This window comes from Aspergillus homomorphus (assembly GCF_003184865.1).
Source record: "Aspergillus homomorphus CBS 101889 unplaced genomic scaffold BO97scaffold_63, whole genome shotgun sequence".
Classification (NCBI taxonomy): domain Eukaryota; kingdom Fungi; phylum Ascomycota; class Eurotiomycetes; order Eurotiales; family Aspergillaceae; genus Aspergillus; species Aspergillus homomorphus.
The window spans coordinates 25,228-39,080 of record NW_020291949.1 but is presented as its reverse complement, the minus strand read 5'-3'; the positions used below and the strand labels follow the sequence as shown (position 1 = coordinate 39,080).

Sequence of the window (13,853 nt, the reverse complement as noted above, 5' to 3'; positions counted from 1 at the left end):
ATAAATATTTACTAATAAAAACTATTTAAAAATAAGTATTTTATAATAAAAAAATAATAAAATCTAGAAAATTATAATATTAATAAAATAAAAAAAAGAAAAAAGTATAAAAAAACTATTATTATTATAATAGAAATAATATTATATTCTTAAAATAAAAAAGTACTGTTAAAAATATATTAACTTAATATAAATTTATATTATTATTTTTTATTATTAGTTATTATATTTATAAAAATAATTAGTTTAACTATTGAATTAATAATATTATATTATTATCTTATAACTAAGAATAACTGCTATTAAAAAAAACTAAATTATTATAATTAATTTATATAACTAAGTAATTACTATAATAGAATATCTATACCTTAATTATAAAATAGTTATAATATTAATAATTTAATAAAAATTATATCTTAAATATTTAGATTTTATTATATTTTAGGAAAGTAAGGATTAGTCTATATCTATATAATACCAGTACTTTAATTCTATACCTAGCTGACCTTTTCCCTTTACAATTCTGGACTAGAAATATATTATTGAACTATAATTATACTTAAAATATTATATATTAATATAAGTAGAAGATAAAAGAAAAAAAGTATAAATTAAAATAAATAGTAATATAATAAATTAATACAAAAATAAATATATAGTAGATATAGTTATTAACTAAATATATAATTTACATAAAAATCTTTATTAGACCCTGGAGACAGAAGGTGTATGACTTAATAAGATTAATTAATTAGTGGTTCTGAATGTTCTACTTCAGGCCTTAAATACATGAAGATTGGATACACGATACGGAAGAGGAAGGTAGAAGCCATGAGGTAGGAGCTGCCAGGCCACTGGCTAGCAGCCCTGTGGTGCCTGTCACAATCTTAAAAGAATTATTCAAAATCTAAAAACAGATATTTTAATCTAAAATTATAAAGAAAAATTGAGATAGCTAATATATAAATATACAATAAAAATAAATTATAGAAGTTAGAAGATATATATAGAAAAAAAGAGACAAATATGATTTACTTCTTAGTCAACCTAATTTAGAATATATATACAAAAATTACTCTAAAAAGTAGCTGAAAAGTGGGGCTATGGAGAAAAATTCGAATTATACAATTTAAGGCAAATCTAACTGAGTTATCAACTTTTTCCTAAAAAATGAATAAAAGTGAATATTCATATATAACAGTTAGATACAGATATCTTATTATAGTAATAGCTGGGTTGTGTAAGATGTCTATAATGTTTTATAAAATCCTCTACTATCTTATATATAGAGGAATTTTTTACTTTTCCACAAAATCCTAACTGTTAGAGTAAACTTATTTATTTATTTTATTTGAATTTTTTTGTAATACAGCTATTTTTAGTAGTTTAATCAATAATTAGTTAGTTCTAAGTTATTAAGAATAACTGTTTTAGTGGGTAGGTATGCCCCCTGCTTACACATGTCATTTACTTATTATAATATAATCTACAAGCAGGCTGGCCACCCAAGTAGACTAGCTATCTATATTATCTATATAATAAAGCTATATTTTATATATTATTATCTTAATAAATTATACTTCTTATTTTATATATTTATATATATAGTTTTTAATACTTATATCTAAGCTCTAATATTAAGAAATCTTTTATATAAACTATAGATTATTAGGTAATATAAAATATATTATAATCTTCTATACTTTTGGTATTAATATAATAATAGCTTTAATTTATCTTCTTAAGCTTATAGAAGTAGATTTATATAAAATATAGATATTTATCTCAAATATATTAAGATCTTAGATAACTAGGTAGCTTTATTGTTGAACTATTAAGAGTTAAAAAGTAGCTATTTTATATGGAATACAGAGATGGCCAGCCCGCTTGGGTGGCCAGCCCGCTTGTGGATTACGTTATTTGCACCTGCTTACTAACTTAATCACCTTTGGTGTCTATACCTACCTGTAGAGCACGTGCTAGCTCATTTCCCGGTATCCCAAGCTTTCTTATTGCCCCAGCTCTGCTTCAAGCAGCCATCACTTCTTTCATCACACATCAAATCAACTTAGCCACGCACATAGCATGTCTCGTCCTGGCACCACACTCTATGTCACCGGCTTCGGGCACGGGACTCGAGCTCGCGATCTTGCCTACGAATTCGAACGGTACGTGCCGCTCGTCGAGTGCCTTCGCCCTACCATGGCCAACCATTCGTCCTAATCGCAACAACTCTCGATTGAGTCTCGCAATATCGCTGTCGAATCTGCCTGCCTTTTCGTCGTTCAGAGATAAACTGCCTTTTTATATTAGCTTTCTGCGAGCGCTCTGAATGGAATCTCACACCAGACTCTATACCCTTATGCACTCTCATCGAATCCCCAAGCCGATCATCATTGATAGTGACCATTTGAGCCTCAGACATTTCTGACATGATTCCAGATATGGACGTCTGGTTCGCTGCGATATTCCGGCACCGCGCACTCCATCAAGCAGATTGTATGTTATAATCGCAACAAAATACTCCATTCGCATGCTTACTGTGTTAGGTTCGCTTTTGTGGAATACGAGAGCCGCCGTGATGCGGATGATGCCTATCACGAAATGCACAACAAGAGGATTGGTCGTGATGACCTACTGAAGATAGAGGTTGGTCTACCCGTTGTTGTTACCGCCAAGTCCAGCATCCGGCTCACAATTTACAGTGGGCGCGGACTCCTCCTTCAGCTTCCTGGCGCTTTGATTCTGGTCGTGACCGTCGCCGTGACCGTACTCCTCCCCGGCGTGGGCGCTCTCCTTCTCCTCGACGCAGTCGTGGTGATTACTCCCCGCGTAGAGATGAAAGGTATGATCGGGACTATGACCGCCACGATCGTGACTATGATCGTCGGGACCGCGATTATGATCGTCGCGACCGCGACTATGACAGGCGTGATCGTGATCGTGAACGTTCTCGCGATCGCTCTCGCAGCCCTGATGAAAGAGACCGTGATGTCAAAGAAGATCGGGAACGTCGTGATGATGAGCGCGAGCGACGTGATGATGAGCGCGAGAACGGGCCCAATGGCGAAGAGAGAAAAGGTTAGTCTCACAACCTCTTAGGTAAGAAATTGACTGACTCTCGTGAAGTTGCTCCCTTAGACACCTTGGGTCCAGCTCATGATGAGCTTGACACCGCCGAGTAGTTTTGTCCTGTTTGGTCCCTCGAGATACGAAGTCGCATATCAGGTATTCAGTCGAAGCCTTCCGTGAGTCCTGGTATGTGTCTCATTTAAAAGAAAATGCGTTCGTTTTTATCGAGGATATATCGCCGGTACTTGACTTCGACATATCTTTTACTCACCCCCAATCACTCAAGAGTGCTGCTTGACCTCCTGAGCCCGTTTCAACTTTCTCGTGCCCTCTTGTTTCAGCTGTTATCCTTGGTTCAATTGTTCATTCACCCCAGCTCTTGAGCTTCCTATCCCCTGACCTGTCCCTCGTTGTTTCATCCAACGATGTCCCCAGCGCGAGCAAAAGCAAGGATTGAAGGAAGCTAAGATCCAGAAAGGCAAGGAAGCCAGCCTTTCATTTGGGAGAGGGACGACGTGTCCTAGATGGTTTGTCAATTTGTTATTGGTATTTATCGTGGTCAGCAGCTCGAAACATTGCCGAACGAACGTCGAGCGAGCCCCTTTCCTATCTTGATTTAACGCCGGTTTCTGTCGTCCTTGCCTTCATCGCGATAATTGGCGGCCCGTTATTCGTCTCCCAGTCGCAAATTAATATTACCCGATATACCATGCCTCCCTCGTCCAACTCGTCCGGTCGGTTTTCCTGATCAACCTCTTTGCGAGAAACGGTCGTTAGTAGCTGTAGCCTGTATTCGCCACACTCGGACCTGATATGCAGCAAAGATAATGAAGTACTGGTAAGGATATCTAAGACGGCTCAAGCAAGAGAAACTTCTATTTAGCAACACCAAGTGGGATGGTGCCAACTGTAGTACTGTACATACATATATCCTGTAATAATTGGATTCTTTTGCACTTTAGCTGAGTTTCAGTCCACCGTACAAGATAAGATAAATATGAGCCATTTTGTACAACGACATCTTGCAATCGTTCTATTTTTTCCCTTTACTTTCTCTTCCTTTTTCTGAATCAAGCACGTCGCAATCTTCGATTAAAACTGCATCACTTGGTGGGATCAATCGATGGAGGCCGGGCCACCATAGCAGTATTCTCACCACATCAGTAGTCGGAGGCAGAAGCTGAACAAGAGGATCTACAGTGGTCTATACACAATTTAAGGAATTCCCAACATGCCACCTGATTTACACCCAAACCCATGTTACGAGACCTTAATAGCACGGTAAGATCAAAGTCAGAAAGAATTTCGAATTTTCAATGCAATGTGTGATAAAGGCATAGAGCAAGTCCTTGATCCGCGGACTGGAAAGGAGACTATTGCATTTTCTCGTATGTAGCCATGAGCGAACCTGCATCATACAGTCAATTCAGAGATACGCAATATCAAGCCGATGAACTTAGACTTACCTATGAAAGTGGTCACCAAGCGAGAGCGAACTTGGCAAATATCCTCGGGTACTAGCCAAATCGTCGCTCCAAGCTTCCGTGCTATGCTGATACTTAGCTTGGCATTTGCATAGGCCTCCTCGTCGTTCCGGCCCGGCGTCACGAGATCATAATCCACGTAGCTGCTCTTCATCCCATTGAGCACATCAAGGAGGAAGAGGCCCGAGCCAATAGAAGGATCCTTGAAATTTCGAATTGTTGTGGTTCTCCCTCCTCTTCGCGACATGTCATTTGCCCATTTGATCATTTCCGCATCCGTCATTTCCCGCTTGCCCATGCGTTGCGCTAGACTAGAGAGGGTAATCGTTATATCTTTCCGCATCAATTGCCAGACTAATCCCAAGGTGAGAGTCCGTTGGCCATCAGTAATGTCAGCTCCCTGTACACCTACAAGGGAAAAGCCAATGTGTTTCCCGAGCTCGATTGCATAGTTGGTGTTCTCCACTGCCTTGAAACGCATCATTTCTCCGCCGGAAACCGGGGGCTTGTTCACGTGCTTCCAGTTAACACTGCCAGAAATTACCTTATCATACGCTTGGAGCAAGATAGTTCCATCCCGGAGATCGTCGAACAGCGAATTGACTGCTGGCTGTACATCAAGAGAATTCAACCAAAGGGTGAAAACTCTGGCTTCTCGTTCGCCTTCAGCATCAAAGTCTTCAACTTCCAGTTTCTCTTCTTCAGTGATCGGATCAAGACCAGGAATTGTGTTAAACAAGTTTGCCACGAATGCGAGGTTAAGCTTCGGGTTCCCCGCAACCAAGGAAGAAGGGGTCAAGAATTTTCGACAGTCCAGCTTATCCGCATTTGCCAAAACCTGTTCAGCGCGCTGGACCAGGTCTCCGACATGAAGCGGATCTCTTGAGCAAGTCTCGGGTGCCAGCTGATTGAGAAGTATGGTGTAATTCTCTCCATCTTTCACATCGGTTGAGAAATTCGTGACTCTGTCACAAGTCAGCAAAGGTGCTTGATGATTTATCTGTCGACTCTAGCGCACAGTCCTAGTCCACCCCAGCCAGTGGATAAAGGGTTGGACAGTGGGATTTTCAAAGTAAGGAAGTGTCATACCTTCTATCCCACTTTGCATTCTTCAAGTGGTAATTGAACCAACGTAGCAGAATTTGCTCTGGGGGGAGTCGTAGAAATTGCTCTAATGTCTCATCTTCTTCAAGCAGCCTGTAAAGCTCGGGATGGAGTTTTATGTCAATCTTTCCCAGCAGACCTCGGCGTATGATCTGCCAGATGAGGCCTAGAATGAGGTGCTCACGGACTTCTATAATATCCCCACTTCCTATGTTGACGACAGAGCACCCGATTCCCTTGGCCGAATTAATCACAATGTTGTTATTCTCGGTCATATGGAAAGCGTTCAATTCCTTGGTCCTCTTTCCCGGTTTGTTGAGGACACGCTCGTCAATTGTGTCAGGAACGCTGTCGTTTATGAGCTTTGCTAGCACTAGACCGTCTTTGCATTGATCAAACATCTCAAAGGTGTCGGTAGGAAAAGGTAGAGAGTGGCCGATATCTGGATCACCTGCAAGGACGGCGTTGATATGCCTGGTAAACTCGGTCCTCTCATCTTCGTTTATAGTATGCGTCACGTTGGCGGAAGAGCCTTGTACATGGATTTTCCCACCAATACTGCCCTTAGAGGCATGGCGGGACTGGCCGGCCAGGTTGGCAGGGAGTACTGCAGCGGAACCCTGGCCACCAGTTTGAATCTGTGCCGGAGCAAAGCGAACTTTGGAGATAAGCTGCTCAAATATGTTAGCAGTATCAGTGAAAGTGGCATGTTAGATACAGACATCGACGTAGTCCTCGAGTTCGACGCGGCGGGAACTGTCCAGATCGACCTCTTTCAAAGCCTGACGTACAACATCATAAGGCTTTCGTTCTGATTGTTGCGTGGCCTTGATTGCAGTGGCCTCGTCTAGATAGCCCTTGTCATCCACATCCAGCTTTCGAAACGCATCTTGAAGGGAGAATATGTCTGACTGTTCAAACTGCGGGAACTTCCTGAACCATAGTTAGTTCCCCGCGGCCGAATTTGGTGGTGAGAATCCGAACCTCTGTAATTTGAGCACGTTCATTTTCTCTCTGGGTCGTGACTTGGCCTCTAGAGATTTGACGAAATAAACTGTAAGGGTGACCAGAGCAAGCTGTGGGGAAACAATACTTTTACTTGATGGTGAGCAGGTGACTATTTGTAATCCTTCCCTCTCTCGTTATTTGGGGGAAGGAGGGGGAGCAGCTCTTATGGTAGGAGAGTGTTCTTGAGGGGACGGGGGGCGGGCTGGCGGGCTTGCCGTCTATTCCTCGAGGTAGACTAGCAGGCAACCTAATGACGAGAACAGCAAGGTGGGGTTAGGGGGGATGATGACTGGCATCGCTCACCAATCGCTCACCATCCGGAAATTAAGAATATCTAGGATCAGCCACCCATTGAGAACCCTTAGTGAACGGTTGTGGTCTATTGTTATTGTACCCAATATCTCATTAACATCAAAAGTCTTTACGGTTCCTGGAAAGAGACTATTTGATACAATATATTGACTGTTGAGCCAAGTCCATGACGTAGATTATCTGGGCGGCTGCTGCCGCCTGCTGCCTGATGATGTAGCTCTACGTGACCCGACCCGACCCATTTCTAAGCGCCGTGACGGACTAGCCAATTGAACCGTATCATTGTGCGCGACTTGATACTCTCCTGCTCAACATTCTTTAAATATTAAGTGCACTAACGTGAAATAAAGTATTTATCCACAACCCCTCAACGGCCAAAAAGGTCGAAACACACGGATGCATTGTCTCATAATCAGTTCTAAGTACCCGCTGCAATTCAACAAAGGGCCACTCCCATACATTCTCACAGCTTGTCCATTAGGTATAGCTTTCGATTAGGTTCATTTGACGTAGGCGCATTGGCTCTTGCCACGAAGCCTCGGGCTCTTCTGAGCCTCATGCCAAAAGAAAGCCCACGAGGTGCTTTTCTGGGGGCAACCTCGCCCTGGAGCACCTCCAGAAGTTCGTCTTGCCTATCTAACCCCAGCAACGATAACAATACTCAGAGTGTCTTGAAGCAAACCCAAGGACAGGACCATGCTGTAACGCATAGATACAGACTCAGCTTACACCGCTATCCCGAAGACTGCCCTCCTTTGAGTGTTAAGTGGTTCTATGCAGTGGATACCCCAAAAAGAAAGCCCGGGCTATCTGATCGGGACAAAGACAATCTCAAACTGCCATCTCCCAAAAAGTTCGTGCAATTTTCTACCAAAGACTCTCAAGCAATCGAGACAGCTTTCCAACGAATATCGGATAACGAATTTAAAAATGAGCACTTTCGCCATGAGCAAGCAGACCTTGGTCAGCCACGCGCATCCACAAAGGTTCCTGTCAACGAAGACTTCTTGTTTGAAGTCAACGTGGAGCAGAGGGAACTTGCGCCAACATATTGGGCAGGTCCCATTTATGAAGTGCGCCGTGGGACATGGTTTTTCCAGGAGGGATCTTCTATGAAGCCATGTGAAGAGAACTTAGCAACCCAGCTTGAGGAAGGTTACTTGAAGGTGAAGCCCTGGCGTGGCTTGAATTCTGAAAACTCTATACCAGCTTGGAGCACGACATCACAGAATCACAACCCGGGTGAGTACATCACACAAATCAATATACTGGGTAGTGGCTCATGTTATGCGGTAGATTCTGGTTCTCATAGTCCCGCCGGAAGCACAAGGCATGCGAAGCCAAGCAATGAACCGAGGCATCATCGACTGTTCGGCGCTTATATGAGCAATATAGTCACGTATCAAGATGCTTCCACAGCACTGCTGACAAGCGATGATTTCATGTCCCGGGTCAGCACGACTGTGTACCAAAAGCTGGGTGCCGTCGCAGGCACGAAACTCGTACGTGGCTTCAGTGAAGCAAAGAAGCCTAGAGAATCACCAAGAAATTGGATTTCACAAAAGAGCCCAGAGAATGGATCCGAACTGCGCACTGCTTCGAAGGGGGACCTCGAAGTAGATTCTGAGTTGCTGGATTCAACTGTTTTGAGCCGACCGGTGAACACCGAAAGCCTAGCCGATACAACAAGGAGGCCTACAATTGAAGAGCAGATTATTGGGGCAGCTGATCGCTCAGGCATGGCTGAGCTTGAAGAGCAAGTGCGCAAGCAAGAACAGAAGGAAATGGAGGCGTCGAGAGAATCCGATGAAGATAGAGATCGAGAAATTGATCATCTGGTTCTAGTCACTCATGGGATCGGCCAACGACTTGGATTGAGGTTAGAAAGTGTCAATTTCATACACGACGTCAATGTTCTACGCAAAACTATGAAGAGTGTCTATCGAGCGTCGCCCGATCTTCAAGCCTTGAACTCACAATTCGCTGATCAACATGACAATTGCCGCATCCAGGTCTTACCTGTGTGAGTCGCCTACTTCTCCCTTAACACCTCGAACACTATCCTTCATATCTCAACATGGATGGCTCACAAAATTACGCGTGCTAATAACTTCACCATGTGCCATTGAGTAAACGTCTTAGATGTTGGAGACATATGCTCGATTTTCCCTATCAACGACTAAAACATAGTCGTAAGGAACTTGACTTAGCCGACGCTGAAACTCCCGAAGACGAAGTACCAGCATACCCTACCTTGTCTGATATCACGCTCGACAATGTGCCTGCTGTCCGGAGTCTCATATCTGATCTGGCCATGGATGTCCTGCTCTATCAGAGCGCGTATTGTGAACAGATTTCTGAAATAGTGAAAGGGGAATGTAACAGGATCTTGCGGCTCTTCAAGGAGAGGAACCCTTCCTTCAAAGGCTCAGTAAGTCTCTGTGGCCATTCTCTCGGCAGTGCAATTCTCTTTGATATACTTTGTCATGAACCTCATGATGGTGATCGTCCACCCGCCTCGATTAATGACAGCAGAACGGGCTCCCGTCGAGCCACTTCGTTGGACTTCAACTGCCAGGACTTTTTCTGTCTTGGCTCCCCAGTTGCATTGTTTCAGATGCTCAAAGGAAAGACTATAGCTGGGCGACATGCTCAAATATCTACCCTGCAAGATGAAAGCCCCATTGAAAAGCCGTCGCATCACGCTCCCAATACGAGATCTTTTGCTCGCTGTCAAACGAGCACTGCGCTTGCTCACAGCGGGTTGTCTGTTTCCTCACCTAAATGTGGGCAGCTATACAATATCTTTCACCCTTCTGACCCTGTGAGTTATCGTTTAGAGCCTCTCATATCACCGGCGCTGTCATCGCTTAAGCCACAGCCTTTGCCATCGGTGAAGAGAAGTCTATGGGCTACATCTGGCCAGAGTCTCTCCATGATTGGTAGTCGTGTCGGTCAGAGTGTGGGCTCTCTCTGGACGAATTTTACGTCGGGTGTCGCCAGCAGTCTGCTCAATCGCAGTCTAGGTTTGATTCCAGAGGATGTCTCTACCCATCCACCCTCCAATCTCACTGCTGAAGATGCCCAATCCCGATCTTCCGTTGCGGGTACCCCTCACTTGGGTGAAGATGAAACACGACGACCTACTCTCCTCGACTCTGGCCTGGAAACGCTCTACGGGAATTCCCGTGGGGTGAAAACCGCGGAAGGGCAGACTCCTCGAACATCAGACCATGTTATTGGAGATTGTGAGGCAGACAGTGGTTCGAGAAGAATGTTACTGGAGGATGCAAAGGTGAGGGCTCTGAATGCCAATGGACGAGTCGACTATAGCATACAGGAGTAAGTTCAGGCACCCCTCAGGTGGTCTCCGAGCTTTTAATGAAGACCAGTCGCTTACTGTGTAGGGGTGCATTCGACATATCTATGATTGCGAGTATTGCCAGCCACCTGAGCTATTGGGCGGATGAAGATGTGAGCCATTTTATGCTTTCTCAGATGCTGTGCAGGAGAGAGCAGTCAAGGAGAAAACAGTCATGAGAAACTCTAGGTCGGCCATGACCTACATTATCGACGGCGAACCCTATAGCGTGTGCGCAATTGTAATATTTGGCCATCTTTGACCAAGAAACGGGATAGCAGTACGGGGTTACGCGTGTTCCCTAATCTACTGAATCGATTTCTTATTGGATTCATATAGAGCTGGCCTGTCCGATTTCGAAATCCTATGAGCCTACATGAACATAACGATTCGCAGCGGATTGCCATGCTGAATGATCGTTCCTGTACTGTATGCCATGATCGTGACGACAGTATAGTCACAAATGCAACCGCTCGGATCTAGATGAATTTGGTTATAACACCATCTAAATTCACTACGGGTAGCACTTTACACCTCAAGATATATGCTTGAATATGATGTATGATCGGACCTGAATAAGCCAGCAATGTCGATTGCCTATAACAAGCCTGTATTGGGGTCAATAGCCATCGTCCCGAGCAGGAATCAGGGCAACAAATATTTGCTCTATATTGCTGAATTTACTAACGAGCCTAGCGCCGCATCCCCGGCATAGTAAGTGTACCTCTGAGCGCCACAGCAATACAGCAAATGAATCATATTTGGAGTATCATCTCTTTCCGGGTTAAAGCCTCATCCGTGTGGAACCCAAAGACCAAGCGGTAAAGGTCCGGCAGCCATGGATATTGCCCATCATGTGCGACAAGCCGAACGGCCTGCGCTACATCAATGGCACTTGCGCGTGCGTGAGAACTGGCACCTTTGAAAATGGGGTCAAACGCTACCAACCGCTTATAATTCTTCAGAAGTGAGATCTGCCAAGGTGTGGACCCAAATGCATCGGAGGAAAGTGATTTGACGAATGATGAGAAACTCTGCGACCCAGAACGCTGATACCCGCTATTTATCGCAGCCTTCGTAACCAATATTTTTATGATCACCAAGTTCAATTCCCCTGAAAGAGTAGTTATTGTTTTGGTGGACGAGCTTTGCTCCGATGATTGTGATTGTCCAGAGGTAGCCGATGAGTTGGATGACCAAGCAGTGTGCGGTGCTTGAATGGAGCTTTGGCCCAAGACAAAGATGTTCTGAAGAGGTGCTTCATCTGGTGATATCGTTGCAGTATCATCGAAAACAGTGGTTGGAGTCTCGGGGTTTCTCGACTGCCCCAGGATGTCGTCACAGCCGTTCGATTGAGAATCATTGACGTGTTCGATGACCTGCTGAAAATTTGCTTGACTTGGCCGTGGCGTTCCACGGTCAGAATCCCGATCAATTCGCTGCGCCCACCCTCTCCTGAAGACATCGCAAAGCTCCCAACAAGCTTGGACTGCTGACCCTAGGACTTCTTCGTCGGGCCTCTTGCTCCCCATTTTACTTTGACGTATAGTGAAAAGCATCTCAGCGAATGACCAGCAGGCAGAGAGCGGAGAATCGATCTCAGATACCAGGCCTTTCTGCTTCATCAAGCGATGACACAAAGTTATATAAAATTCCAGAGTCCTCTCTCTGAAAGCCTCCGGTAAGTTCCGATCATGTGTGTTATAGAGATGGTTACTGAGCTCAAAACTGACGCGGAGAATTGAATCTGTCACTTCGTCTCCTTTGACACGAGCTTCAAATAGGGATTGACAGAAGCCATGGCAAACATCGAGGATGGTGTTCACTTTCGATGTTGGAAATCCGCTCTGGCTGACATATAGTTCCTGACATAGACGCCAGCATAAAGTCCAAGCCTCATCTTGGGTGCTGGCATGAGATTTTTGAAATTTACTGTGTAAACAGCTGAGAGTGGCCAATGAATTGCACAGAGCCCAGCACTCTGCTAGGGCTGTCGTTAGAGCGTCATTCTCTGCTCCCTCGTCAGACAGGTTTGCCTTTGATAACCTTTTTGAGCCAGCATCTGAAAGAGTTGACTTGCCCTCGACACTGGACATTGATAACCAGGGCGTTCCTCCTCGAGCAACATCATCGGCCCTAATATCAACAGTTCTGGAGCATAACTCCATGCGGGGATCTTCGAATTCCTGCCGTGTCTGCGCTCGAGGGGTCGCTCTTTCAGACCAATCACTCGCTGGCTCGATTGAGGTACTCAATGGAGGAGGTGATACAGGGCTATCAGCCTCGGCCTAGCACTTGTCAGTCAGTCTGCTTCTTGGGTTGAAGATTGAGCAGTACCATTGGCGTTATCGCTTCATTTGATGTGTATGTTTTCATAGCACCCGATGGTACAAAAGTGTCAATACAAGGTACTTGTCCATTCGCCTTCTCCGCATTAGTTTTTACCAAGTGAGTTGGTTGAAGATACTGATGGAGTTGCTGACTTGCATGTCAACCACTTACAAAGTCACCAAAACCTGCAGGAGCATGAATCACTGATTGTGGTGGCTCATCTTCATCTGATCTTGCCTCGAATCTTTTGGTGTGTGCATTCGCAGTCTGTATCTGCCAACAAGTTCAGTATGAAGTATAGTTTGACTAGCCATCGTTCATACTTTGAGTTCTGCCTGGGACAGTCCGGCAAATGGTGTTGATGGGGCAGCCGTCATGAAATTACATTTAGACTCTGAATCGCGCTCGAGAGAATTATCATGCGTGTCACCTACATCGTCTTCTGAAGTGGGGAAAGATGATACGGGATTATGCACCAAATCCGCAGCTGTTGCCAGTGTGTGGTTCTTGTCAGGCCTATGTGATTTAGCATCATGAACCGAGTCAACGCTGCACCTTACCCCTCTTACATGGCGCGTTTAGGGATGATGATGGGAGCTGCTGTATTGAGGAGCTCCAAATATTGGAAAAAGCGATTTCGATGTTGTAATCTGGAACCTTCGCTGACTCTTATTGTAGCGTGAATAGAACAATGTTCGGACGAGCAGATAAGTATGAACACGCCAGATGGGGTGTCTCATCGCACATCATGTGCTTTGCCGCCGTGAGATGCTCCGCGCCTACTAGTAGCACTAAAATGCTACTTTACTAGCAGTACAGTAGTCTCCTGGTTTGTAACATATAGACTCTGACAAATATTGTCGACATGAAGCGATACAGTGATTTACTTATCAGTATAAGGTCAACACTGTGCCCTGTCTGTATAGACTGAGTGACAAAGACATTTACTTGTCCCGCATCCAGATTCGCTCTTGGGTCCTCGGTAGTATGGATGCAGTGCTTCCAATTTGAGTATGTATCAAAGTGGTATGAAGTTGGTATCGAAATGGTTCATACTGACTAGATTAATGCATAAACGTCTCTTATGACTGTGACGAGTGCTCCGTAACTAGGTACTGTACCTTACGCAAGCCAGTACTAAGCCTCAGCAACTACAACCCATCATGCTGAAGGGATCA

General features: G+C 44.4%; 4 protein-coding genes across 4 annotated transcripts; 2 read left to right on the top strand and 2 right to left on the bottom strand.

The window, feature by feature from the left end:
• Positions 1 to 2,088: 2,088 nt before the first annotated feature.
• On the top strand, positions 2,089 to 3,188 carry BO97DRAFT_356173 (RNA-binding protein; the record flags this gene model as incomplete). Its single annotated transcript, XM_025692161.1, has 5 exons — positions 2,089 to 2,171; positions 2,446 to 2,502; positions 2,553 to 2,652; positions 2,709 to 3,084; positions 3,133 to 3,188. The coding sequence occupies 5 exons, from the start codon at positions 2,089 to 2,091 to the stop codon at positions 3,186 to 3,188; spliced, it is 672 nt and encodes a 223-aa protein (XP_025546703.1).
• Positions 3,189 to 4,247: 1,059 nt separating this feature from the next.
• On the bottom strand, positions 4,248 to 7,082 carry sac6 (fimbrin). Its single transcript, XM_025698688.1, has 6 exons — positions 6,757 to 7,082; positions 6,648 to 6,697; positions 6,386 to 6,596; positions 5,649 to 6,334; positions 4,542 to 5,524; positions 4,248 to 4,483 (listed from the first exon to the last, which is right to left on the bottom strand). The coding sequence occupies exons 2-6, from the start codon at positions 6,668 to 6,670 to the stop codon at positions 4,449 to 4,451; spliced, it is 1,938 nt and encodes a 645-aa protein (XP_025546702.1). The 5' UTR covers positions 6,671 to 6,697; positions 6,757 to 7,082; the 3' UTR covers positions 4,248 to 4,448.
• Positions 7,083 to 7,321: 239 nt separating this feature from the next.
• On the top strand, positions 7,322 to 10,815 carry BO97DRAFT_408940 (DDHD family phospholipase). Its single transcript, XM_025695967.1, has 4 exons — positions 7,322 to 8,225; positions 8,280 to 9,006; positions 9,126 to 10,325; positions 10,391 to 10,815. The coding sequence occupies exons 1-4, from the start codon at positions 7,541 to 7,543 to the stop codon at positions 10,521 to 10,523; spliced, it is 2,745 nt and encodes a 914-aa protein (XP_025546701.1). The 5' UTR covers positions 7,322 to 7,540; the 3' UTR covers positions 10,524 to 10,815.
• A 284-nt stretch (positions 10,816 to 11,099) lies between these two features.
• BO97DRAFT_438321 (uncharacterized protein) lies at positions 11,100 to 13,052 on the bottom strand (the record flags this gene model as incomplete). Its single annotated transcript, XM_025697909.1, has 4 exons — positions 11,100 to 12,632; positions 12,682 to 12,810; positions 12,847 to 12,948; positions 12,999 to 13,052. 4 exons carry the CDS (start codon positions 13,050 to 13,052, stop codon positions 11,100 to 11,102), a joined length of 1,818 nt encoding a protein of 605 aa, XP_025546700.1.
• Positions 13,053 to 13,853: the final 801 nt, after the last annotated feature.